This window comes from Pleurodeles waltl, chromosome 6 (genome assembly GCF_031143425.1).
Source record: "Pleurodeles waltl isolate 20211129_DDA chromosome 6, aPleWal1.hap1.20221129, whole genome shotgun sequence".
Lineage (NCBI taxonomy): Eukaryota > Metazoa > Chordata > Amphibia > Caudata > Salamandridae > Pleurodeles > Pleurodeles waltl.
The window spans coordinates 1,608,300,613-1,608,325,820 of record NC_090445.1 but is presented as its reverse complement, the minus strand read 5'-3'; the positions used below and the strand labels follow the sequence as shown (position 1 = coordinate 1,608,325,820).

The 25,208-nt window shown below is 44.6% G+C and overlaps 1 protein-coding gene across 15 annotated transcripts in view; it reads right to left on the bottom strand.

Moving 5' to 3' along the window:
* EHMT1 (euchromatic histone lysine methyltransferase 1) overlaps positions 1-25,208 on the bottom strand; it is an 800,236-nt gene that overhangs the window by 461,675 nt on the left and 313,353 nt on the right. For all 15 annotated transcript variants that reach the window (XM_069241478.1, XM_069241487.1, XM_069241485.1 and 12 more), the window contains one exon: positions 23,582-23,683. In XM_069241478.1, coding sequence (XP_069097579.1) covers positions 23,582-23,683 — 102 coding nt within the window. The remainder of the gene's footprint in view (positions 1-23,581; positions 23,684-25,208) is intronic.

Here is a 25,208-nt window from a genome sequence, read left to right as displayed (position 1 = left end):
ATGTCGCACGCGGTCGGGCCGACCAGGCCCCGATGGGGGATCGAAACTGCCCCAAAGTCTTCCGATGATCGGTGTCGATGTACCTAACTATCCCGATACCGAACGGAACAATACCGACGCTTTCTTCCGAGATTCTGACTAACTTTCCGAACCGAAACACGGAGCGAAAAGGAATACGTCCGAACCCGACAGCGGAAAAAAACAATCTAAGATGGAGTCGACGCCCATGCGCAATGGAGCCAAAGAGGGAGGAGTCCTTCGGTCCCGTGACCAAAAAGACTTCTTCGAAGAAAAACAACTTGTAATACTCCGAGCCCAACACCAGGCAGCGGACTGTGCCAAACATGTGTATCTGCAGCAACATATGCCATCGAACCTAGGATTACAATTTACAAGTAGGTACGTTTTCCTTCTTCACCATGATAATCCCTCCAATAGCAACAAAAGGCAGAACAGAGTAGCAAGTTGATCCAACCTTTAAAGTGTGATCAGACCACTGAACCGAACCTTTAGGTAAATAGGCTATAATAAGAAGCCTGACCCACCAAACTATCTATCCTGGAGTCAGAGGTCATATAATAATGCTTAGCAACAATATAGAACGATCTCCAAGTGGCAGCCTTACAAAGGTCAGGAATGTGTATATTCCTTATTAGAGCTGTAATACGGTCCTTTTCCCTAGCAGAGTGAGCCCTAGGCTCACCAGATAAGAACCTATAGCTTTCAAATAAGTGACAAGGCAAGAACCTATTCACCTGACTATGGTCTGTGGGCTGTTTAGAAAATGCTAAACCAATCCAAAGAGCATCATAACTGATGGTTACTTGACCCCTCATAACTCTATAGTTTTTTTTCCCAGATAATATTATGATGCCTTTTTAACATCAAGAGTATGCAAAGCCCTCCAAACAAAAAAAAAAAGATCACCTAAAATAGTAACTGTAAGGAAATGCCTCCTTGGCATGGTTGCCCCCTGACTTTTTGCCTTTGCTGATGCTATGTTTACAATTGAAAGTGTGCTGAGGCCTGCTAACCAGGCCCCAGCACCAGTGTTCTTTCCCTAACCTGTACTTTTGTATCCACAATTGGCAGACCCTGGCATCCAGATAAGTCCCTTGTAACTGGTACTTCTGGTACCAAGGGCCCTGATGCCAAGGAAGGTCTCTAAGGGCTGCAGCATGTCTTATGCCACCATGGAGACCTCTCACTCAGCACAGACACACTGCTTGCCAGCTTGTGTGTGCTAGTGAGGACAAAACGAGTAAGTCGACATGGCACTCCCCTCAGGGTGCCATGCCAGCCTCTCACTGCCTATGCAGTATAGGTAAGACACCCCTCTAGCAGGCCTTACAGCCCTAAGGCAGGGTGCACTATACCATAGGTGAGGGTACCAGTGCATGAGCATGGTACCCCTACAGTGTCTAAACAAAACCTTAGACATTGTAAGTGCAGGGTAGCCATAAGAGTATATGGTCTGGGAGTCTGTCAAACACGAACTCCACAGCACCATAATGGCTACACTGAAAACTGGGAAGTTTGGTATCAAACTTCTCAACACAATAAATGCACACTGATGCCAGTGTACATTTTATTGTAAAATACACCACAGAGGGCACCTTAGAGGTGCCCCCTGAAACTTAACCGACTGTCTGTGTAGGCTGACTAGTTCCAGCAGCCTGCCACACCAGAGACATGTTGCTGGCCCCATGGGGAGAGTGCCTTTGTCACTCTGAGGCCAGTAACAAAGCCTGCACTGGGTGGAGATGCTAACACCTCCCCCAGGCAGGAGCTGTGACACCTGGCGGTGAGCCTCAAAAGGCTCACCCCTTTGTCACAGCCCAGCAGGGCACTCCAGCTTAGTGGAGTTGCCCGCCCCCTCCGGCCACAGCCCCCACTTTTGGCGGCAAGGCTGGAGGGAACAAAGAAAGCAACAAGGAGGAGTCACTGGCCAGTCAGGACAGCCCCTAAGGTGTCCTGAGCTGAAGTGACTCTAACTTTTAGAAATCCTCCATCTTGCAGATGGAGGATTCCCCCAATAGGGTTAGGATTGTGACCCCCTCCCCTTGGGAGGAGGCACAAAGAGGGTGTACCCACCCTCAGGGCTAGTAGCCATTGGCTACTAACCCCCCAGACCTAAACACGCCCTTAAATTTAGTATTTAAGGGCTACCCTGAACCCTAGAAAATTAGATTCCTGCAAACTACAAGAAGAAGGACTGCCTAGCTGAAAACCCCTGCAGAGGAAGACCAGAAGACGACAACTGCCTTGGCTCCAGAAACTCACCGGCCTGTCTCCTGCCTTCCAAAGATCCTGCTCCAGCGACGCCTTCCAAAGGGACCAGCGACCTCGACATCCTCTGAGGACTGCCCCTGCTTCGAAAAGACAAGAAACTCCCGAGGACAGCGGACCTGCTCCAAGAAAAGCTGCAACTTTGTTTCCAGCAGCCTTGAAAGAACCCTGCAAGCTCCCCGCAAGAAGCGTGAGACTTGCAACACTGCACCCGGCGACCCCGACTCGGCTGGTGGCGATCCAACACCTCAGGAGGGACCCCAGGACTACTCTGATACTGTGAGTACCAAAACCTGTCCCCCCTGAGCCCCCACAGCGCCGCCTGCAGAGGGAATCCCGAGGCTTCCCCTGACCGCGACTCTTTGAATCCTAAGTCCCGACGCCTGGGAGAGACCCTGCACCCGCAGCCCCCAGGACCTGAAGGACCGGACTTTCACTGGAGAAGTGACCCCCAGGAGTCCCTCTCCCTTGCCCAAGTGGAGGTTTCCCCGAGGAACCCCCCCCTTGCCTGCCTGCAGCGCTGAAGAGATCCCGAGATCTCTCATAGACTAACATTGCGAACCCGACGCTTGTTTCTACACTGCACCCGGCCGCCCCCGTGCTGCTGAGGGTGAAATTTCTGTGTAGGCTTGTGTCCCCCCCGGTGCCCTACAAAACCCCCCTGGTCTGCCCTCCGAAGACGCGGGTACTTACCTGCAAGCAGACCGGAACCGGGGCACCCCCTTCTCTCCATTCTAGCCTATGTGTTTTGGGCACCACTTTGAACTCTGCACCTGACCGGCCCTGAGCTGCTGGTGTGGTGACTTTGGGGTTGCTCTGAACCCCCAACGGTGGGCTACCTTGGACCAAGAACTGAACCTTGTAAGTGTCTTACTTACCTGGTAAAACTAACAAAAACTTACCTCCCCTAGGAACTGTGAAAATTGCACTAAGTGTCCACTTTTAAAACAGCTATTTGTCAATAACTTGAAAAGTATACATGCAATTTTTATGATTTAAAGTTCCTAAAGTACTTACCTGCAATACCTTTCGAATGAGATATTACATGTAGAATTTGAACCTGTGGTTCTTAAAATAAACTAAGAAAAGATATTTTTCTATACAAAAACCTATTGGCTGGATTTGTCTCTGAGTGTGTGTACCTCATTTATTGCCTATGGGTATGTACAACAAATGCTTAACACTACTCCTTGGATAAGCCTACTGCTCGACCACACTACCACAAAATAGAGCATTAGTATTATCTATTTTTACCACTATTTTACCTCTAAGGGGAACCCTTGGACTCTGTGCATGCTATTCCTTACTTTGAAATAGCACATACAGAGCCAACTTCCTACAGTAACTGCAGCATTTTTTTGGTGAGCTTGTAAACACAAAGATGTCTATCTGAGCGAAGAACATTTCACGTAGTCTCCATGACAAACATTCACAACAGCTACATCTACAGCATTCCATGCTACACCTAATCAGCTGTTATATGAAAATTAGTTACTTACCTGTAACTGTAGTTCCCCAGTCTTAGGATCTTTCATAGATTCACATGCTTGAAGCATTCCCCATTGTCGAGATGAGATTCCCCGGTGTATTATAATAGCAATGTAATGATAACTAGAGAGTATAAAGGCCTAAGACCTGCCACCTTAGTAGTCTATCCTGGTCAATTTTATAATAAAAAAAAAATAAAAAAAAAAAAAACAGGTTTCAGCCAATCAGGCTGCCCTTTCCTCTAGAATACTCCTGTGAGAAGCTCCAGTCCCTTAGATTTTCCCACAGCATGAGTGCTGAAGTACCAGAGGTATATAACCTTTAAATGGTGAGCTTCTCAGAGGAGGAGGGAGGGTCACGTGAATCTATGAAAGATTCCAATACTGGAGAACTACAGTTACATGTAAATAACTAACGTTCTTACTCCAGTATTGGAACTTTCATAAATTCACATGCTTGAATCAGAATAGCAAGTAGTAGTGAAGGAACATTGCATGATGAACACTTTTATATCAATTGATATGCAATACCATGATGTAGGAAGTTGGCTCTCTATGCACTATTTCAAAGTAAGGAATAGTATGCACAGAGTCCAAGGGTTCCCCTTAGAGGTAAGATAGTGGCAAAAAGAGATAATACTAATGCTCTATTTTGTGGTAGTGTGGTCGAGCAGCAGGCTTATCAAAGGAGTAGTGTTAAGCATTTGTTGTACACACAAAGGCAATAAATGAGGAACACACACTCGGAGACAATTCCAGGCCAATAGGTTTTTGTACAGAAAAATATATTTTCTTAGTTTATTTTAAGAACCACAGGTTCAAATTTTACATGTAATACTTTAAATGAAAGGTATTGCAGGTAGGTACTTTAGGAACTTTGAATAATCAAAATAGCATACACAGTTTTCAAATAAATCACATATAACTATTTTAAAACTAGACAGTGCAATTTTCAACAGTTCCTAGGGGGAGTAAGTTAGTTTTTGCAGGTAACTAAACCACCTACGGGGTTCATGTTTGGGTCCAAGGTAGCCCACCGTTGGGGGTTCCGAGCAACCCCAAAGTTACCACACCAGCAGCTCAGGGCCGGTCAGGTGCAGAGTTCAAAGTGGGGCCCAAAACGCATAGGCTTCAATGGAGAAGGGGGTGCCCCGGTTCCAGTCTGCCAGCAGGTAAGTACCCGCGTCTTCGGAGGGCAGACCAGGGGGGTTTTGTAGGGCACCGGGGGACACACAAGTTAGCACAGAAAGTACACCCTCAGCAGCACGGGGGCGGCCGGGTGCAGTGTGCAAACACACGTCGGGTTTCTAATGGAAATCAATGGGAGACCAAGGGGTCTCTTCAGTGATGCAGGCAGGCAAGGGGGGGGGGGCTCCTCGGGGTAGCCCCCACCTGGGCAAGGGAGAGGGCCTCCTGGGGGTCACTCCTGCACTGGAGTTCGGATCCTTCAGGTCCGGGGGGGTTCAGGTGCAGAGTCTTTACCAGGCGTCGGGATCTGAGAGCAGGCAGTCGCGGTCAGGGGGAGCCTCGGGATTCCCTCTGCAGGCGTCGCTGTGGGAGTTCGGGGGGGGGCAACTCTGGCCGGGGAGTCCTCCCTGAAGTGATTTTTCTCCACAAGTCGAGCCGGGGGCGTCGGGTGCAGAGTGTCAAGTCTCACGTTTCCGGCGGGAAACGCAAGTTGTTTCAAAGTTGCAGTCTTTGGTGAACAGGGCCGCTCTCCTCGGGAGTTCTTGGTCCTTCTAGAGCTGGGCAGTCCTCTGAGGATTCAGAGGTCGCTGGAGCAGTGTCTTTAGAAGGGGGGAGACAGGCCGGTAGAGCAGGGGCCAAAGCAGTTGGTGTCTCTGTCTTCTCTACAGGGTTTTTCAGCTTAGCAGTCCTCTTCTTCTTAGGTTGCAGGAATCTGAGTTCCTAGGTTCAGGGGAGCCCTTAAATACTAAATTTAAGGGCGTGTTTAGGGTTGGGGGGTTAGTAGCCAATGGCTACTAGCCCTGAGGGTGGGTACACCCTCTTTGTGCCTCCTCCCAAGGGGAGGGGGTCACATTCCTATCCCTATTGGGGGAATCCTCCATCTGCAAGATGGAGGATTTCTAAAAGTCAGAGTCACCTCAGCTCAGGACACCTTAGGGGCTGTCCTGACTGGCCAGTGACTCCTCCTTGTTATTCTCATTATCTCCTCCAGCCTTGCCGCCAAAAGTGGGGCCATGGCCGAAGGGGGCGGGCAACTCCACTAGCTGGAGTGCCCTGTGGTGCTGTAACAAAGGGTGTGAGCCTTTGAGGCTCACCGCCAGGTGTTACAGTTCCTGCAGGGGGAGGTGTGAAGCACCTTCACCCAGTACAGGCTTTGTTACTAGCCACAGAGTGACAAAGGCACTCTCCCCATGTGGCCAGCAACATGTCTCGAGTGTGGCAGGCTGCTAAAACCAGTCAGCCTACACGGGTAGTTGGTTAAGGTTTCAGGGGGCACCTCTAAGTTGCCCTCTGGGGTGTATGTTACAATAAAATGTACACTGGGATCAGTGTGCATTTATTGTGCTGAGAAGTTTGATACCAAACTTCCCAGCTTTCAGTGTAGCCATTATGGTGCTGTGGAGTTCGTGTTTGACAGACTCCCAGACCATATACTTTTATGGCTACCCTGCACTTACAATGTCTAAGGTTTTGCTTAGACACTGTAGGGGCACAGTGTTCATGCACTGGTGCCCTCACCTATGGTATAGTGCACCCTGACTTAGGGCTGTAAGGCCTGCTAGAGGGGTGACTTACCTATACTGCATAGGCAGTGTGAGGTTGGCATGGTACCCGGAGGGGAGTGCCATGTTGACTTACTCGTTTTGTCCTCACCAGCACACACAAGCTGGCAAGCAGTGTCTGTGCTGAGTGAGGGGTCCCCATGGTGGCATAAGACATGCTGCAGCCCTTAGAGACCTTCCCTGGCATCAGGGACCTTGGTACCAGGGATACCAGTTACAAGGGACTTACCTGGATGCCAGGGTGTGCCAATTGTGAAAACAAAAGTACAGGTTAGGGAAAGAACACTGGTGCTGGGGCCTGGTTAGCAGGCTTCAGCACACTTTCAAATCAAAACTTAGCATCAGCAAAGGCAAAAAGTCAGGGGTAACCATGCCAAGGAGGCATTTCCTTACACATGAATAGAAAAGAAAGCTTTAAATGATGAATTGCTATAAAAAAAAGTATTATTACACAGTGCTAAACAACAACCAGTGTATTTTGAAGGAAAGAAACATTATCATACAATGTGATGAACTTTATACTGGATAGGAGGTGTGGAAAAAAAAGAATAGCACAGCTCACCGTTACTGAAACAAATGACACAGCACCGCTCGCCCCACTGCTAAATCGCATTGTGACAATTCCTCCAAGCAATAGTGCTTCGCCAAAGTGTGCGTCCACTTCCATGTGGCCGCTCTCCAAATGTCATGTATGGGCACACCAGCGAAGAGCGCTGTGGATGCTGCAACAGCCCTTGTGGAATGTGCATGTTTTGTCTGTGCAAGGGCTTCCCTGCAGCTTTATGACAATAATCAATTGCATTAGATATCCATCTAGCAATTACTTGTTTAGAAATCGGTTGCCCTTACCTAGGGGCACTGAATGCCACAAATAATTGATTTGTTTTTCTAAAACTTCTCGTCTTTTCCACATAAAATTTGAGTAATCTTTTGACGTTCAAGGAATGAAGAGCCTTTTCCGCTGGCGTTGAAGGATTTGTAAAATACGACTTTAACACAACTGGCTGATTAACGTGGAAGTCGAAAGGAACTTTTGGTATGAATTTTGGATTAGTTCAAAGGACTACTACATTATCTTTAAACTGCAAGAAAGGATCTTAAATAGTGAAGGCTTGTATTTCACTAACCCTTCTAGCTGAGGACAGGGCAAGAAGAAGTGTGTCCCTCCGTGACAAGAATTTTAAGTCCGCCCTGTGAAGAGGCTCAAATGGATGTTTCATTAATTGGGAAACAATTTAGTTAAGCTACCAGGTCGGCAGTGGTGGTCTGACTGGTGGGTAAGAACAAAAAAGTCCTTTAGGAAACGGCTTGATAATTCTTGTCGACCACAAAGACGGCGAGTTCTCAGATCGCCTATAACTGGAAATTGCAGCTAAGTGGACTCTAATTGAAGCATTCACCAAACCTTCTCTGGCTAAATGGAGGAGATAAGGTAGCACCTGCTCTGGCAATCATAAGAACGTGTGCACTCGATTTTGCAAATGATGCAAACAAGCTTATTTCCATTTTAGGCGGTAAGATCTATTGGTACTATCAACTGCAGCTCTGGAAACAATGACTCATCAGTTGGAAGGAAAGTTCGAATTCATGGTGATCAGAGGCCAGGCAGTGAAATGAAGGGATGCTGGGTCCGGGTGGAGAACTTAACCGTTGCTCATTGTTAGTAGGCGCGGTATTACTGGCAGAGGGATGCCGCCGTTCGCTGAAAGGAGAAGTACGTCAGTATAACAATACTGTTGAGGTCATGCTGGGGCAATTAGAAGAATTTTACAGTGTTCGTTCTTGATCTTGGCTAGGACTCTCAGAATGATGGGAATGGGAAGAAAAGCGTAAGCAAAAATAGCTGAACATGCCATTGAAAACTCATTCCCCCCAAGAGGCCGGATGGTGATCCTGACTTGTATAAAATTGACATTTTGCATTCCGGAGAGTGGCAAAAAGATCAAGGTTTGGCTTGCCCCATTGATTGAAAATGTGATCTAGCACTCTTTACTTTAATTCCCATTTGTGGTTGGATGTTGTCAGCCTGCTGAGAGAGTGTGCAATGAAATTCAGAGTTCCCGGTACATGCTCTGCCCGAAGATGCACTCCCTGAAGGGTGGAACAGTTCCAGATACGTTGATATTCTTGAGATGAGAGCAGAGATCTGGTTCCCCGCTGTTTGTTGATATAATGCACTGTTGTGGAGTTGTCCGTATTTATGAGTACCAACGAATTTCTCATCTTTGGTAGAAAAGCTTGAAGCGCTAGTCGAACTGCTTTCAGTTCGAGGTGATTGATATAGAAAGCTTTTTGATGCGATTCCCACCTACCTCGGACTCGTAAATCCTGAAGGATGGCTCCCACAACCTTCTAGGGATGCATCTGTTGTGATCACCCATAGGGTTGGCTGAGGAAGGCAAGAGAGGTCCACCTGTATTCCTGGGTCCACCGAGATAGGTGCGTTCTCATGGATTTTTAAATTTTGATTACATCATTGAAAGACCCCCTGGATTGCGTCCACTGGTTGTCTAGTTGCTCTTGAACGGGACGACCCAAAGGCACAAGTGAGATACAGGAAGACATCATTCCTAGTAGTAACTTGAAGAGGCAAACTAAAACAGACTTTCTTCTTTGAACCAGTCAGGCTAAGGACATTATTTTTCTCTGTCTCCCTTTTGTAGGAACTGCTTTGCTGTTGGATGTGTCTAGAACTACACCCAGAAAGGTCCTTCTTTACAGGGGCTGGAAAGCTGATTTGCTGTGATTGATAGTTAGGCCTAGTTTTCCAAACAGCTCTGCACACGTCTCTGTCGCTCTCTGAGCCTGCGACCTGGATTTGGCCTTGATGAGCCAGTCTTCTAGATACGGAAAGACTTGATGTTTGTTCTTCTGAGGAATTTGGTGAAAATTCTGGAGGCTGATTTCAAGCCGAAAGGAGGAACTTTGAACTGGAAATGCTTTCCGGCTACTACAAATCGAGGAATCTTCTGTGTGATTGATGTATAGGAATATGGAAATATGCATACTGAAGATCAAGGGTGGACATATAAAGTAATCATACAGAATGACTGCTTTTTGAGGTAAGTGTTCAGGTCCCTGAGGTCCAAGTTTGGACGTCAATCTTTCCATTTCTTCGGGATGAGGAAGAAACAACCAAAACCCCTTGTATCTGTCCGGAACAGGAACTCTTTCTTGAGCATTGTCTGGACTTCCTTTCTGAGAAGATTTAGGTGTTTTAAAGTGCGTGGAGGAGGTGGTCTTGCTGGCAGAATTTGCATGAACTCCAGTGAATGGCCAAATTGAATAAGGTTTAATACTCATTGGTCTGAGGTGATTTTTTGCTAATTGTGAAAATATAAGGAGCTCTTCCCTCCTCCTATTGAATCTGAAGAAGTATAAGTAGCCGGAGTAAGAGAGAAGTCAATGCATGTGTCCTGCTTCTCTTGTTTGTTGTTCTGCTCTTGTTCTTTGTGTGGTTCTAACATATGTGGCCTGTGGAGGCTGCCTCCGTTTATATTGAGGACGAAAGGATTGGTAAGTGGAGAAGGAAGAGGGATATTTAGATTGTTGAAATGCCCCTATGTAGGACAGATATCCCCTTCCTCTAGCACCCCGAAATGCCTTTTTTTTTTTTTACTGCAGGGTTCCAAGGGTCTTGGCTGTGTTCATATCAGTTTTTATACCCTGCAAGGCATCATCAATATGTTTCCCAAATAGGGCTTCTTCATCGAAAGGTCAATCAGGAATTTTGTACTGCACCTCAGGCATAAAAGAAGTAGCACAAAGCCAGCCCTGCCTTCTTAAAACAGCTGCCCCCCCCCAGCCAGCTGACGAAAGGCTGTGATAGCAATATCCATTGCACAGTCCATGACTACAGCTGAAGTCCTTTCCCCTTCCTGTAGTATCCTGATTGTTTCTGCTTTTGAATCCTCTGGATGTCCAGTTAGGGGGCGTCATCTAGCAGCTTTATATTTTTTATTCAAGCGGATCAAGACCACAGTAACAGAAGCAGAATTTTTCATTACCTTCAGACCCTCATGCCATTTGTAGTCAACTATGGGCATCGATCTCACACTTTTTTGAAAGGGTTCCTTAAAGTCATAAAGAAAGCAGTCCATCTGCTTTGAAGGCATAGGTAGTGCAAATCTCTCTGCTGCCCACTCCAATAAACTGTGTAATCCCCCAATGTCACCTGGTGGAGAGCCTACTGTGACTAGGGAAGGCGAAAATGGAGAAGGTAATTGATAGTCATCCCATCTGGCAACTCCCCCTCTTCTCTATCATCAGATGTTAATGGGTCTTGTGGTGAACAGAGAGAGAGAGACGCATGTGGGGGTACATCCAATGGCAATACCCGCGATCTAACACGTGTAGAAGGAGGTGGCACTGATGAAGATATAGATGCCTGCTGGTCTTCAGAGTCGGCTGTTGGAAATCTCTTTCTATAATCCGCCAGCATTAATTGCAAATCTGAAATAAGGAGACCTGGCATAGGGAACATTTGTTCCTGGTAGGAATACTTGTCCTCTGGAGAATAAAAGGATTGAGGATCATATTGGTTGTCGTTGGCTAATTCCTGACATTTTATGTGTTGTTCAGAAGGACTGGGGGTAATACCAAATGGCCCTTCCCCCACAGTCATCCTCTTCCAAAAGATACGTAGGAATTAAAGGTGACACTTTACTAGGGGAAGTGTGCAACGGCATCAGGGGTTTCAATTTTCCAGGTTTCTCTACAATCTTCGCCTGCGATGGTGTCGTCGATACTGGTGTTGTCGACAGTCCTGGCAGTAATGACTGACTCTCGTCAACGGAGCAGTCATCGGCGGAAAGGGAGTTATTATCGACAATGGTTTCGGCATCGGATTAGTTCACAGAAGTGAGGAGAAGGTTATTTTATTTTTTTTTAGCATTGAAGACCTGTCAGATGGGGACGTCGAAGACGGTGTCGTCGTTGTGTGCACATTGGAGTACTACATGCTGTATACACTGTCGTTATCGTAGAGGTCGTCGACGATGCCATACACACCTTCTTCGATGCTGTAGTCATCGGCGATTTCGGTGACGATGTTGTCGTCAGTTTAACAGATGGCTTCTTCAGAGAAAGTTTGGTTGTTGGAGGTGGTGCAGAAGGTTCAGAAGGATCTTTTTAACGACATTCTGACGAGGCAGAACGTTCTCTTCTATCTCTATGGGAGGATGCAGACCTCCTGTGAGGGGAACTTGAAGGGCTGTGAGCTTTGTAAGAGGCACGTTTAGTCTTTTTTAAAGCTTTTTTAGGCTGGTCCTCCATATGACAAAACTGAGGTGATCTGCCCCTTTTTTTAATTTTCCTGGAAGATGTAGACAAATCCTTACTGTCAGAACCAGAAACAGGAGCTTTCACAGTTTTTAATTTCTGGAGCCAAATGAGCAGCCTGCCCTCCCCGTCCTTAAGATTCTTGTTAGAAAATGTACTGCATACCTTAAAATCCTTAGCAGAATGGTCTGGATAAAGGCAATATATGCAGTCATTGTGGGGTTCCTCGAAACCTTTACTTCCACATGCCTTGCAGGCTCTTGAAGAGACCGTTCCTCTCTGTCAGACATGACGCTTGATACAGAAATTAGGTCTACCGCAGACCAGAAAAAAGGTTTAGAAGCCTTCGACTGGTAACAGCAATATTTTGAGGAGGAAACATTACCAGAATTGATTTTTTAAAGGTGTGACTGAGCGGAGCTCAGTGGAGACTCCCTAACACAACGTGCAGTAGAAAATCTGAGGGATTGGAGCTTCTCACAGGAGTGTTCTAGAGGGAAGGGCAGCCTGATTGGCTAAAACCTGGTTTGGGTATTTTTTCTCAAATTGACAAGGATAGGCAACTAAGGTGGCAGGCCTTAGGCCTTTATACCCTTTAGTTATCATTACATTGCTATTATAATACACCGGGGACTCCCATCTCAACGACAGGGAATGATTCAAGCATGTGAATCTACGAAAGTTCCAAAACTGGAATAAGTTAAAATCCCTTCTTTGACTGCTTAGATGAAATTTTCCCCTTTTACTCTTGGGAGATATTCCATGAACTCGTTCATTGAATCCCAAAGAGAAAGATCGTAGAGGCTTAAAGCTAAACACCTGACTGCTTTAACAAAGATTCTAGATGCTTTGGCAAATCTTCCTCCCGAAAGCATCTTGTTTTCTGTTTTCCTTTTCAGGCAGATCCAGGAAAGTCGAACTAGAGGCATTGTATTTCTTTTTAGCTGCAGCTACCACTAAAGAATCAATTGTGTGGGAAAGTGCCTCTTTTTCACATAAATACCACCCACTTTTAGCCTGGCAAATGATGTGATTTTGACTGAAAGTGTACTGGGTTCCTGCTAACCAGGTACCAGTGCCAGATCTCTTTCCCTAAACTGTACAATTATTTCCCCAACTGACAAATCCTTCAGCACCCTCTGTAAGTCCCTTGTAAATGATACATCTGGTACCTAGGGCCTGAGGTGCTAAAGAGGGTCCCTTAAGGTCTACAGCATGAATTGTGCCACCCAAAGGGACCTCTCACCAAGTATAGGACAGATTGCCATTGGAGGCTGCGTGTCTTGGCGCACACCACAATAAAAAACATACCTTTGTGCCATGTCCCCTAACACTGAATGCAATATATGTAACTCACCCCCACAGCAGGCCTGACAGCCCTAAGGCAGGGTGAATTATATTACATGTGAGGGCATATCTGCAGGACCAGATATGCCCCTGCGATGTCTTTGTCAATTCTCAGACATAGTAAGTGGCCAGGGAAGCCATTATAAATGCATGTGATGGACACTGGTCAACACGAGTTCCCCAGCAACATAATGGCTTCACTGAAAATAGGTATGTTTGGTATCAAAAATCTCATATTGGTCAACCCACACTGATGCCAGTGTTGTATTTACCAATACATGCACCCAGAGTGCACCTTAGAGGTGCCCCCTGAAAACTACCAGCCTCTGGTGTGCTTGCTGATTGGTTTCTGGCAGCCTGACACCTGAGACACTGTTTTGGCCCCCTAGGGTGATCTGGAGGCCCAGAACAAAAGCCTGTCCGGAAAGAGGGTGTAACACCCCCTCACACAGGATAACATTGCAGAACTCAGATATTGCACTGTGTCCACTTTTTAAAGTGAAAGAATTCCTATTAAAAATGTACTGAACGATTTTTCTTTAACGCTTAAACATTTATAAAGATACTGGCTATTTTTATAAATTGGTGTGGATCTTCCTTTTGAGTTGTGTGTCTCACTTATTGACTTTTGTGTGTATTTGTGGATGTCATGCACTCCTTTGTGTTAAGGTTAAGATTGCTCGACCACACTAACTTCAAACAGAGCACTTTGGGATTGCATGGGAAGCCCTGCCCAGTCATTGAGGACCCTTTGCACAGTATTGACATACCATATAAAGGGCCAGATTCTTACAGTTGGTACCAAGTCCATCACAAAATCTAGGATCAGCATCAGGGGTGCAAAACGTATTTTGCAGACATCTCTAAACTACTTGAACAGAAAAAGGATTTGCGTTGTTATCTTACATGGTTCCAAGAGATCTAAGACTAATGGAGCAATGCTTTTGTTGAGCTGGGATCTAGGGACCTCAACAGTCTCATACATGCTGCTCTTAAGATGTTTGTAGAGCTTATGGATGAACCTTTGAGCATCCAGTCCTCTAGGTAGGGGTAAACCTTACGTCCTAGACATTGAAGATGAACAGCAACTGGAGCCATTTGGTGAAGATCCTGGATGTGGACCGCTGGTCAAAGGAAAGAACTTGAAATTAGTAGTAAAAACCACATACGCTGAATCTCAGACACTTGTGGTATTTTCCATGAGTTGGTAATAGGCATTGTTGAGAACCAATGATGCTATGTATATGTTCCTCATTATGAACAGTTCACTATTGAGGAAATATATATATATATATATATATGGAAAATGTCACTTACCCAGTGTACATCTGTTTGTGGCATGAGACGCTGCAGATTCACATGCTTTGCACATCCCGCCATCTAGTGTTGGGCTCGGAGTGTTACAAGTTGTTTTTCTTCGAAGATGTCTTTTTCGAGTCACAAGATCGAGGGACTCCTCCCCTTTCGGCTCCATTGGGCATGGGCGTCGACTCCATCTTAGATTATTTTCCCCGCAGAGGGTGAGGTAGGAGTTGTGTATTATAGTAATAGTGCCCATGCAATGGAGTAAGTATGTATGTACATAATATGGTTTAAGGTGATATATTTACAAATTTACAAATGTTCAAGATCAACTTCAAACGGCTACAGGCTCCCGGGGAGGTGGACGGGCGCATGTGAATCTGCAGCGTCTCATGCCACGAACAGATGTACACTGGGTAAGTGACATTTTCCGTTCGATGGCATGTGTAGGTGCAGATACACATGCTTTGCATAGACTAGTAAGCAGTTATCTCCCCAAAAGCGGTGGTTCAGTCTGTAGGAGTTGAAGTTGTTTGGAACAAAGTTCGTAGTACTGCTTGTCCTACTGTGGCTTGTGCTGTTAACACATCCACACAGTAGTGTTTGGTAAACGTATGAGGCGTAGACCATGTGGCTGCCTTACATATTTCAGTCATTGGAATGTTTCCTAGAAAGGCCATGGTAGCACCTTTCTTTCTAGTTGAGTGTGCCTTTGGTGTTATAGGCAGTTCTCTTTTTGCTTTGAGATAACAGGTTTGAATACATTTCACTATACATCTGGCAATGCCTTGTTTGGATATTGGATTTCCTGTATGAGGTTTTTGGTAAGCTACAAACAATTGTTTTGTTTTGCGAAACTGTTTGGTTCTATCAATGTAGTAAATTAGAGCTCTTTTTATGTCTAATGTATGTAATGCTCTTTCAGCTACAGAGTCTGGTTGTGGAAAAAACACTGGGAGTTCCACAGTTTGGTTAAAGTGGAACGGTGATATAACTTTTGGCAAAAATGTGGGATTTGTACGTAGAACCACTTTAGGTTTGTGTATTTGTATAAAGGGTTCCTGTATGGTAAAGGATTGTATTTCACTTACTCTTCTGAGAGATGTTATAGCTATTAGGAAGGCTACTTTCCAAGTTAAGTATTGCATTTCACAAGAGTGCATGGGTTCAAATGGTGGACCCATGAGTCTTGTTAATACAATATTGAGGTTCCACGAAGGAACTGGTGGCGTTCTCAGTGGAATGATCCTTTTTAGACCCTTCATAAAAGCTTTTATGGCTGGGATCCTAAATAGTGAGGTTGAATGTGTAATTCGCAGATAAGCTGAAATTGCTGTGAGATGTATTTTAATGGATGAAAAAGCTAACTTAGATTTTTGTAAGTGTAGTAAGTAGCTTACAATGTGTGCAGCGGATGCGTGTAATGGTTGAATTTGATTATTATGACAGTAATAAACAAATCGTTTCCATTTATTTGCGTAGCAATGTCTTGTAGTAGGGTTTCTAGCCTGTTTGATGACCTCCATACATTCCTGTGTGAGGTTTAGATGTCCGAATTCTAAGACTTCAGGAGCCAGATTGCTAGATTGAGCGATGCTGGATCCGGGTGTCTGATCTGCTGTTTGTGTTGAGTTAACAGATCTGGTCTGTTTGGTAGTTTGACATGAGGCACTACTGACAGGTCTAGTAGTGTTGTGTACCAAGGTTGTCGTGCCCAAGTTGGTGCTATTAGTATTAAATTGAGTTTGTTTTGACTCAGTTTGTTTACTAGATACGGAATGAGTGGGAGAGGGGGAAAAGCGTAAGCAAATATCCGTGACCAACTCATCCATAACGCATTGCCCTTTGAGTGAGGCTGTGGTACCTGGATGCAAAGTTTTGCCATTTTGCGTTTTCTTTTGTTGCGAGTAGGTCTATTTGCGGTGTTCCCCAGTTTTTGAAGTAGGTTTGTAGTATCTGGGGATGAATCTCCCATTCGTGGATCTGTTGTTGATCTCGACTGAGACTGTCTGCCAACTGGTTTTGAATTCCTGGGATGTATTGCCCTATTAGGTGAATGGGATTGTGATTCGCCCAATGCCAAATTTTCTGTGCTAAGAGACACAGTTGTGATGAGTGTGGGCCTCCCTGTTTGTTTAAGTAATACATTGTTGTCATGTTGTCTGTTTTGACAAGAATGTGTTTGTGGGCTATTAGCGGTTAAAATGCTTTCAACGCTAGAAACACTGCTAGTAGTTCTAGCTGATTTATGTGAAGTTGTTTCTGCTGAGTGTCCCATTGTCCCTGGATGCTGTGTTGGTTGAGGTGTGCTCCCCACCCTACCGTGGAAGCATCTGTTGTGATCACGTATTGAGGCACTGGGTCCTGGAAAGGCCGCCCTTGATTTAAATTTATAGGATTCCAAAATTGTAGCAAGGTGTGTGTTTGGAGGTCTATCAACACTAGATCTTGTAGTTGACCCTGTGCTTGTGTCCATTTTGTTGCTAGACACTGTTGCAAGGGCCGCATGTGTAATCTTGCATTTGGGACAATGGCTATGCATGAGGACATCATGGCTAGTAGTTTCATCACTAATTTTACCTGATACTTCTGGTTTGGGTGCATGCTTTGTATTATGTTTTGGAATGCTTGTACCCTTTGTGGACTTGGAGTGGCAATCCCTTTTTTTGTGTTGATTATTGCTGCTAAGTACTGTTGTATTTGACACAGCTGTAGATTTATTTTTTGGTAGTTTAGCGAGAAACCTAGTTTGTGAAGGGTTTCTATGACGTATTTTGTGTGTTGAAAACACTGGTCTTGTGTGTTGGTTTTGATTAACCAATCGTCTAGATACAGGAATACGTGTATGTGCTGTCTTCTGATATGTGCCGCTACTACCGCAAGGCATTTTGTAAATACCCTTGGTGCTGTTGTTATCCCGAATGGTAACACTTTGAACTGGTAATGTACTCCTTGGATTGCAAACCTTAAGTATTTCCTGTGTGAAGGATGTATGGGTATATGGAAGTACGCATCTTTGAGATCTAATGTTGTCATGTAGTCTTGTTGTTTGAGCAAGGGGATTACGTCTTGAAGTGTCACCATGTGAAAGGGATCTGATTTGATGTAAAGATTTAGTGTTCTGAGATCTAATATGGGTCTTAGAGTTTTGTCCTTTTTGGGTATGAGAAAGTACAGGGAGTAAACCCCTGTTCCTTTCTGATGATTGTGTACTAGTTCTATTGCATCTTTTTATAACAACGCTTGGACCTCTAGCTGTAATAGATCCATGTGTTGTTTGGACGTGTGTTTTTGGGGGCACATTTGGTGGCAATTGTAGGAATTCTATGCAATAACCATGTTGGATAATGGCTAGGACCCACGAGTCTGTTGTTATTTCCTCCCAATTTTGGTAAAAATCTGTTAGTCTCCCCCCCACTGGTGTTATGTGTTGGGGATTTGTGACACTGAAGTCACTGTTTGTTTTGAGGGGTCTTTGGACTTTGGAACTTCCCTCTAGTTTTAGGGAACTGTCCATCTCTGTAATGTCCCCGAAAGCTCCCTCTCTGATACTGGCTCTGGTATGTGGGCCTGGTTTGTGAGGTTGAGGGTTCTGTGGTTTGGCCCCAAAACCCCCCTCTAAATTGTGTCTTCCTAAAAGTGCCTCTGCTCTGTGGGGAGTAGAGCGCGCCCATGGCCTTGGCCGTATCTGTATCCTTTTTCAGCTTCTCGATAGCTGTGTCCACTTCCGGCCCAAACAACTGCTGTCCATTAAAAGGCATATTAAGCACAGCCTGTTGGATTTCGGGCTTGAATCCTGAGGTGCGTAGCCATGCGTGTCTCCGAATTGTGGCCACTGTATTTACAGTTCTTGCAGCTGTGTCTGCTGCGTCCATTGCCGATCGTATCTGGTTATTCAAGATACTTTGGCCCTCTTCCACCACTTGTTGTGCACGCTTTTGGAATTCTTTGGGCAGATGTTCATTAAAGTGCTGCATTTCATCCCAGTGGGCTCTGTCATATCTTGACAGCAAAGCCTGTGAATTGGCAATGCGCCATTGATTGGCTGCTTGTGCTGCCACTCTTTTCCCCGCTGCGTCGAACTTGCGACTTTCTTTGTCGGGTGGTGATGCATCTCCGGAGGTGTGTGAATTCGCCCTTTTACGTGCTGCGCCTACTACTACTGAGTCAGGTGTCAGTTGCTGTGTGATGTACACAGTGTCTGTTGGGGGAGGCTTGTACTTTTTCTCCACCCTGCCTTTTACGGGTTCTTGAAATACTTGCTTTGCATGTTTCAACATTCCCGGTAACATCAGAAGACTCTGGTACTGACTATGTGTGGACAACAGAGTATTAAATAAAAAGTAATCTTCAATCGGTTCAGTGTGCAGTGTCACGTTGTGAAAAGCAGCTGCTCTGGACACCACCTGTGTGTAAGCAGTACTGTCTTCAGGTGGTGATGGTCTTGCTGGTTAACAGTTGGGACTATTATCTGACACAGGCGCATCATAAAGATCCCATGCATCTGGGTCATCTTGGCTCATGCCTGTGTGCGGTGGAGACTGCATCATAGGTAGGCTAGCAATTGGTGATGGTTGCGGTGAGCGTTGTGGGGATGGTGGCGAAGTTACTTGTTTTGCCACCTTTGCCTGTGGTTGTTTATCTTTATCTTGGAAAGCAAGTTTCCTTTTCATCCTTATAGGAGGGAGAGTTCTTATCTTCCCCGTCTCCTTTTGGATACGGAGCATTCTCTGTATATAATCTGGCTCCCCTGCTTGTAGCTCTTGTCCGAATTTATGGCTTTGCATTTGTGTGGAAAGCCCTTGTTCCTCGGTGTAGGAACTTGTCTTCGGCTCCGAAGCCGGATGTTTCGGTATCGAAATCTTTTCAACAGTCTTGTTCGGCTCGGAAGCCACTTTTTTGAGTTTCTCTCGGTGCCGACTCATCTCGGTGCCGGTATCTCGATGTCTAGATTGTTCTGAACCAGTGTCTCGGGCCGAGTCTGTTCTGTGCCGGTATCTCGACCGGAGTCGGATGACTTCGACACGTGTGCCCTTTTTCGGTGCCGATGGACGGTCACCGATTTTTGGGGTTAAGCCATGGCCTGCCTGGGCTTTGATGATTTTTACGTGAGTTTTGGCCGGGGCTGTTTTACTCACGGTTTTCGGCGTCTGTTCTGTTTCGGCCAAGTCCGAGTCAGCAATGGAGAAGGTTTCTTCTTCCTCCAAGTCGTGGTGTCCTGACGGCGCCAACGCCATTTGAAGCCTTCTTGTTCTTCGGTCCCGCAGCGTTTTCCTCAACCGAAACGCTCGACAGGCCTCACAGGTATCCTCCTTGTGTTCAGGAGACAAACACAAATTACAGACCAAATGTTGATCTGTGTAAGGATACTTATTGTGGCATTCGGGGCAGAAGCGGAATGGGGTCCGTTCCATTAGTCTTGTAGACGCACGTGGTCGGGCCGACCAGGCCCCGCCGGGGAATCGAAACCCCGAAAGGCCACCGGAGCTCTTCAAAATTCGGTGTTGATCTGCGTTAACTAACCCGATACCGAACGCAAACAATACCGTCGAATTTTCCAATATCTAAGTAACTTTACGAACCGAAACACGGAGTGAAGAGGAACACGTCCGAACCCGATGGCAGGAAGAAAACAATCTAAGATGGAGTCGACACCCATGCGCAATGGAGCCGAAATGGGAGGAGTCCCTCGATCTCGTGACTCGAAAAGACTTCTTCAAAGAAAAACAACTTGTAACACTCCAAGCCCAACACTAGATGGCGGGATATGCACAGCATGTGTATCTGCAGCTACACATGCCATCTAATACATATATATATATATATATATATATATATATACTGTATATATTTTTTTGTTTTTGTTCTTTTGATTACATTGGTGCAAACCTAGAACGGGACTCTACTCTTTCAAGGTTTTCTCCTTTATGAGGGGGGTACCAAGAATCAAATTGACACTATGTTTTGGATCCATTTCTATGGCTCCTTTTGCATGTGGGAAACTGCTGCCTACAAGTGTAGGTGTTTTCCCTTTATTCTGTACGGCAAAGTTGACAGATGTTGTATAAACTGCATATTATGTCAATACAAAATAACGTCTAACACACATCTGTCTGTAGCGATTGTTTTTCAACTGTTGTAGAAGGTAGAAAGTAGAGATTCTGCCTGCGACAAGGCCCGATATCTTGGGGGTCTGTATGCTGTTATCCGTCGCCTGGACATTGTCAGTGATGTTTGAAATTGCGGCACTTTTTCCTGGTCCTTGCGCTTTTGTGGTTGCCTGCATGCCTTGTCCAGGACTGTGACTGTGTCTGTCTTGATGATAGGACTGGAATAGAGACTGGTTGATACTTGGAATATCAAATGTTTGGTACAGACCTCTATACAGCTGCATTCGTCATCTTCCTCAAAAGGACTGAAGATTTCTTTGTTGCAGAGCACCCAAGGGTCTGGCTGTGTCCTTGTCTGACTTAATACTTTGCAGAACATCCTGATTTTTCCCAAATAGCCATTCTCCAACCAATGGCATGTCCATGATTTTATTCTGAATGAAGTAGCTCTTAACCAATCATGTCTGCTTAAGACAGAGGCTCCTGCAAGTTGTCGAAATCAATATCGGACATTCATTGCCCTATCTATGAGTGAGGCCAATTCTTTCTCTCCCTAATGGAGAATACCATTTCCCTCTTGTGTTGCCTTTTTGGAAGCAATGGGCAAGCCAAATTTGTTGTTTTATTCACTAGAGTATGAAAATTGCTGAGACTATCTCACAAAAACTACAGGTGAAGGTGTTGGCGGGTTTTCGACAGGGAGGATGTAATCCATTCACCACTCCTTGGTCTATTGGATGCCGGTATTTCTTTCCCTTCCACATTGGCATATTCATACTTAGATGCGTCGTCTTGGATAGGTCCCTTGAGGCACATCTGTGAAGTGTTGTACCAGCTGTTGTGGAGTTAAAGGTGGATGTTGATCATCTTCTTGTGCCGATTCCCTGATACAGGTACATCATAGGACTCTGGTCATAGTTTACTTACACTGGCTCAAAGGTCATAGTGCCCATCATAGTACTCTTTCCTCCTAGTGTTGTAGAGGGAAGTTTGGGTGGAAGACTTCAGGCAAATATGCCTAATCTTCTTCCTTGCCCTGAAAGTTCACCTGCACCAGTCTTATAGGCTGCACCAAAACAGTTTTCTGGATCAATCGTCTTAGGTTTTGACTCCAGCAGCTTAGGTTGGGGCGAAGACCGAATTTTACTAGGAGAAGAATACTCCAGTCTTAGACGAGACATAGTGAATGAAGCAGTGAGCAGCAGAATTGTCAATGGTGGTGTTGAAGGAGGGATTGTCAATGGGTCCATCAATGATAATCTGATTGACTGTCAGTCGAGGATGCTTTCTTCAACCAGAGTCAATATTTTCCTAGTAGAAGGGGTGTCTATTTCAGCTCGCTAAGTCTTTTCTCACTTTTATAGGCGTCAAACAAGGCTCGTCAATGGTCATCGTGACAGACGTCAGTGGCGGGCTTGCTGTCAGCAGTAGGGTAATCTTTCATTTTCTAGTCAGCAGAGATCACGGTGGAAGCACAGATATCATAGAATGCCTCTTTTACGTTCCTTTTCTGGAGACTGTGTGCCTGCTCACTTCTTTAAAGTCTTTTCACGCATCTTTCTCTTGGGTTCACCTGAGGATAATTCCTAGTTTTTCCTTTTCAAGACTCAGCTGTATCATGCTTTCTTTGTTCTCCCTTTTCTTCAGCAGATTTATAACAGCTGACCTCAAATTAATCTCAAAGTAGCTTTAAAAAAAGCTTCTCTTGGATTTTTCCATTGTTCAGACACAGTACAATTCAAATGTACACCTAAAGAGCAAGAACATTTTCAAAGTTCTCTCACACCTGACTTGAAGCAAGAGCAAAGGGCTGGGCCTCCCTGAGGACACAGAGTAAAAACGTAAGGTATGAAGACCTGTGGGGAAGGGTGATGCAGAAAGCACTTTCACCTCACTAACTGGTTACTTTAGAATGAGGTTGATGTGCTAACAAAGTGAGCACTGCATATGGCCTTATTAAGCTGTCAGTGCCCTCTACTGCTATGTCAAAGTTACTTAAGGACTTCCATATCACAGCATGATGCAAGCATTTGAATATTTAAAAAATCCAATGCTGCAAAAACCTTCTCCCCAGACAAAAAGTATTTATCTGTTGGTCACGTCATTAGTTGGCCAACAAACAAACAAAAAAAAATATATAGAAGTATTGGTAGACAAAAATAGACTTGAATTAGCAGTTTTGTTTTAAGGCTCCTACTCAAAGAACTAAAAAAAACAAAAAAATAACACCATAATTGGCTTGACTGGTAGGCCAGCCTTCTAGGATGGTAAAACGGCACGGGTGAACTTTTAATATGTATATTTTATTGGGCACTATTTTCCTTTTTAATTTTATGTAGTTCATGTTATTTTAAGTGGTGTTTCTCAGCTGAATGTACCACTGTATAAACATTCTGGCTGATTGGAAAACACAATAACTAAATGTTGTAATTTTAAGCAGGTTTCCTTTTATTTGACTGGATTTGGAACATGAGCATTTCCTAAAATGTGTATTCCTCGATCTTGCAAAACTGTGCACATGCTTCAGAATCACGCACAAGCACAGAGGTGCTGCAGGATCATGAACAGGCCCTGGGATATTGTACCTTTAATAAATGTCAAAGGAAACTATAGGAACGAACAGAACACATCCATGCCTTCTGTAGAACGGATTGGATTTGAAAAGACTGGCCACAATATGGATGGACACCTTCCAAGCAGGAATGGCTGCAATGTATAGGAGTTAACACAACTACTTCATGGAGCCAGAGACAAGTTGAATAAGTTGGAATGGACTGAAACAGGAAAAATAAACTGATTTAATTACTAACAGGGTGTTTTTAAGAGACCATGTAATGCCCATATGGTTTCTACAAAATTGTGCCTCCTAATAGTACTAAAAGACCAAAAAACAGTCAACAGCCATATATCTTCCTCTTCGTAGCCAAAAAGAATCTAAAATATGATAATCACTGCAAGAACACAGCCTGGAAAACAAACAGCTACTTTCACTTATGGCTGATAGGGTAACACTCACCTTTTATTGGCGAAGTTGAAATCTCTGGTACTCGGAGACCTAGAGAATCAAGTGGTACTTCTGTGTACTCTTTGTTACTGTCTTGGCAGTCAACCTCAGTTCCTACAAAAAATCAAATCACATTATTAAAGTACAATATTTTAGTACTTCGGATTAGGAAGGAATGAGAAAGATGCACTCTAGCAAGTGTTCACAGCTCAGAAAAAAAATTCCAAATACAGTATATACCTGCAAGCTCCTACTACAGCTAAGTGAGTCAACTGGATCAATCGAGTGTCCCAAGAGTACTTTAACCTCTTATACAATGACCTGGAGACAGATTTCAGCCACTTACTCTATAATGAAACTATTCTGTGGATTTTCTAGTAGCCTCCAGTGCACTCATGTTAGTAGAGGCAAGGCCAAGTGTGGAAGGGCTGATTCCTCAGATATCATGCTAAGCAACAGTTAGGAGGTATAGAAGCTTTTTTCAAGTCGAAAGGTCTTTCCGAAAGGAATGAGATTTATTCCCGGGCTGAAGGTTCAAGAACTACAAGAACCTTCACTGGTGAGGCCCCGGATTAGTGTGCTCTTCAGGCAGTTCTTTTTTATTTTTTTTAGAACACACTTTAAATATGGAGAGCCCAAAGGCAGCATAAGAGAAAAGGCACAGGAGAACTTGCATGATCAGTTGATCATAAGAAAAGATGTTGCATTTAGTATCTAAGCATACTGTTTCTGTATAACCCCAAGCTTCAAAGATGGAGTATAATGTTTTCTTGCTCAGTTCTGAATTATGGGGCATGTGGAGATATCTACTCAACGTCTGGCCACACTCAGAGATGGATACCAATGGTATTTATTATACCAGGTATATTTGCTAAATCGGCCAACTTACAGATAATGTACACTTTTCTTTAAGAAGTACATCTTATTATATTCCATATAATAATCATTCCTAATAAAAAAATGTATTACGGCAACTACCTTATTGTGAAGCTATGTCTGAGACACAAAAAATCATTTTCGATGCTGAATAAACAATGGGTCACTGATAACTTAATTCTAGGTTACTCCAGATTGTAGACTTGGCTATCAAATGGCAAGTAAAAAAGTGGAGTTCCACTTCAAAGGTCACAGCCTGGGAAACGCTTGTGTGCATCATTTACACAAGTAAGTAAACGTAGATGACGGCAGCTTCACAGCTGAGAAGTTGTGAGGTTGCACTCATCTCCATTTTATTTAACAATGAATGCACATTTGTCAGTTTTACACCTGCACTCAATCTCTGCTTCCCTTAACAAGCCAAATGCAGCCCAGGAATCAAGAAGTATGTCAGAGGAGTGGGTGCAGAGGGAAGACTGTTAATTGACCCCTCCACATTATTTTGTACTTACCACATTAAACAGACAGAAGAAAACAGACTGCGTTTTTTTTGCATTTATTTATACGGGTGTATAAGCATAAACAGAAAGAAAGAGCAAGCCATTAACCAGACATTACCTGAATGCCTACGGTTCTTATAAGTAAAATTATAGTGTTACAAGAACAGCCAAAAGCAGAAATTAGTATGCAACAGTGAGATTGTTTGATAGAGCTATTTTCCATTTAGTCGCCAAAGGCTAATTTCCCACTGAATGCCCAAGGA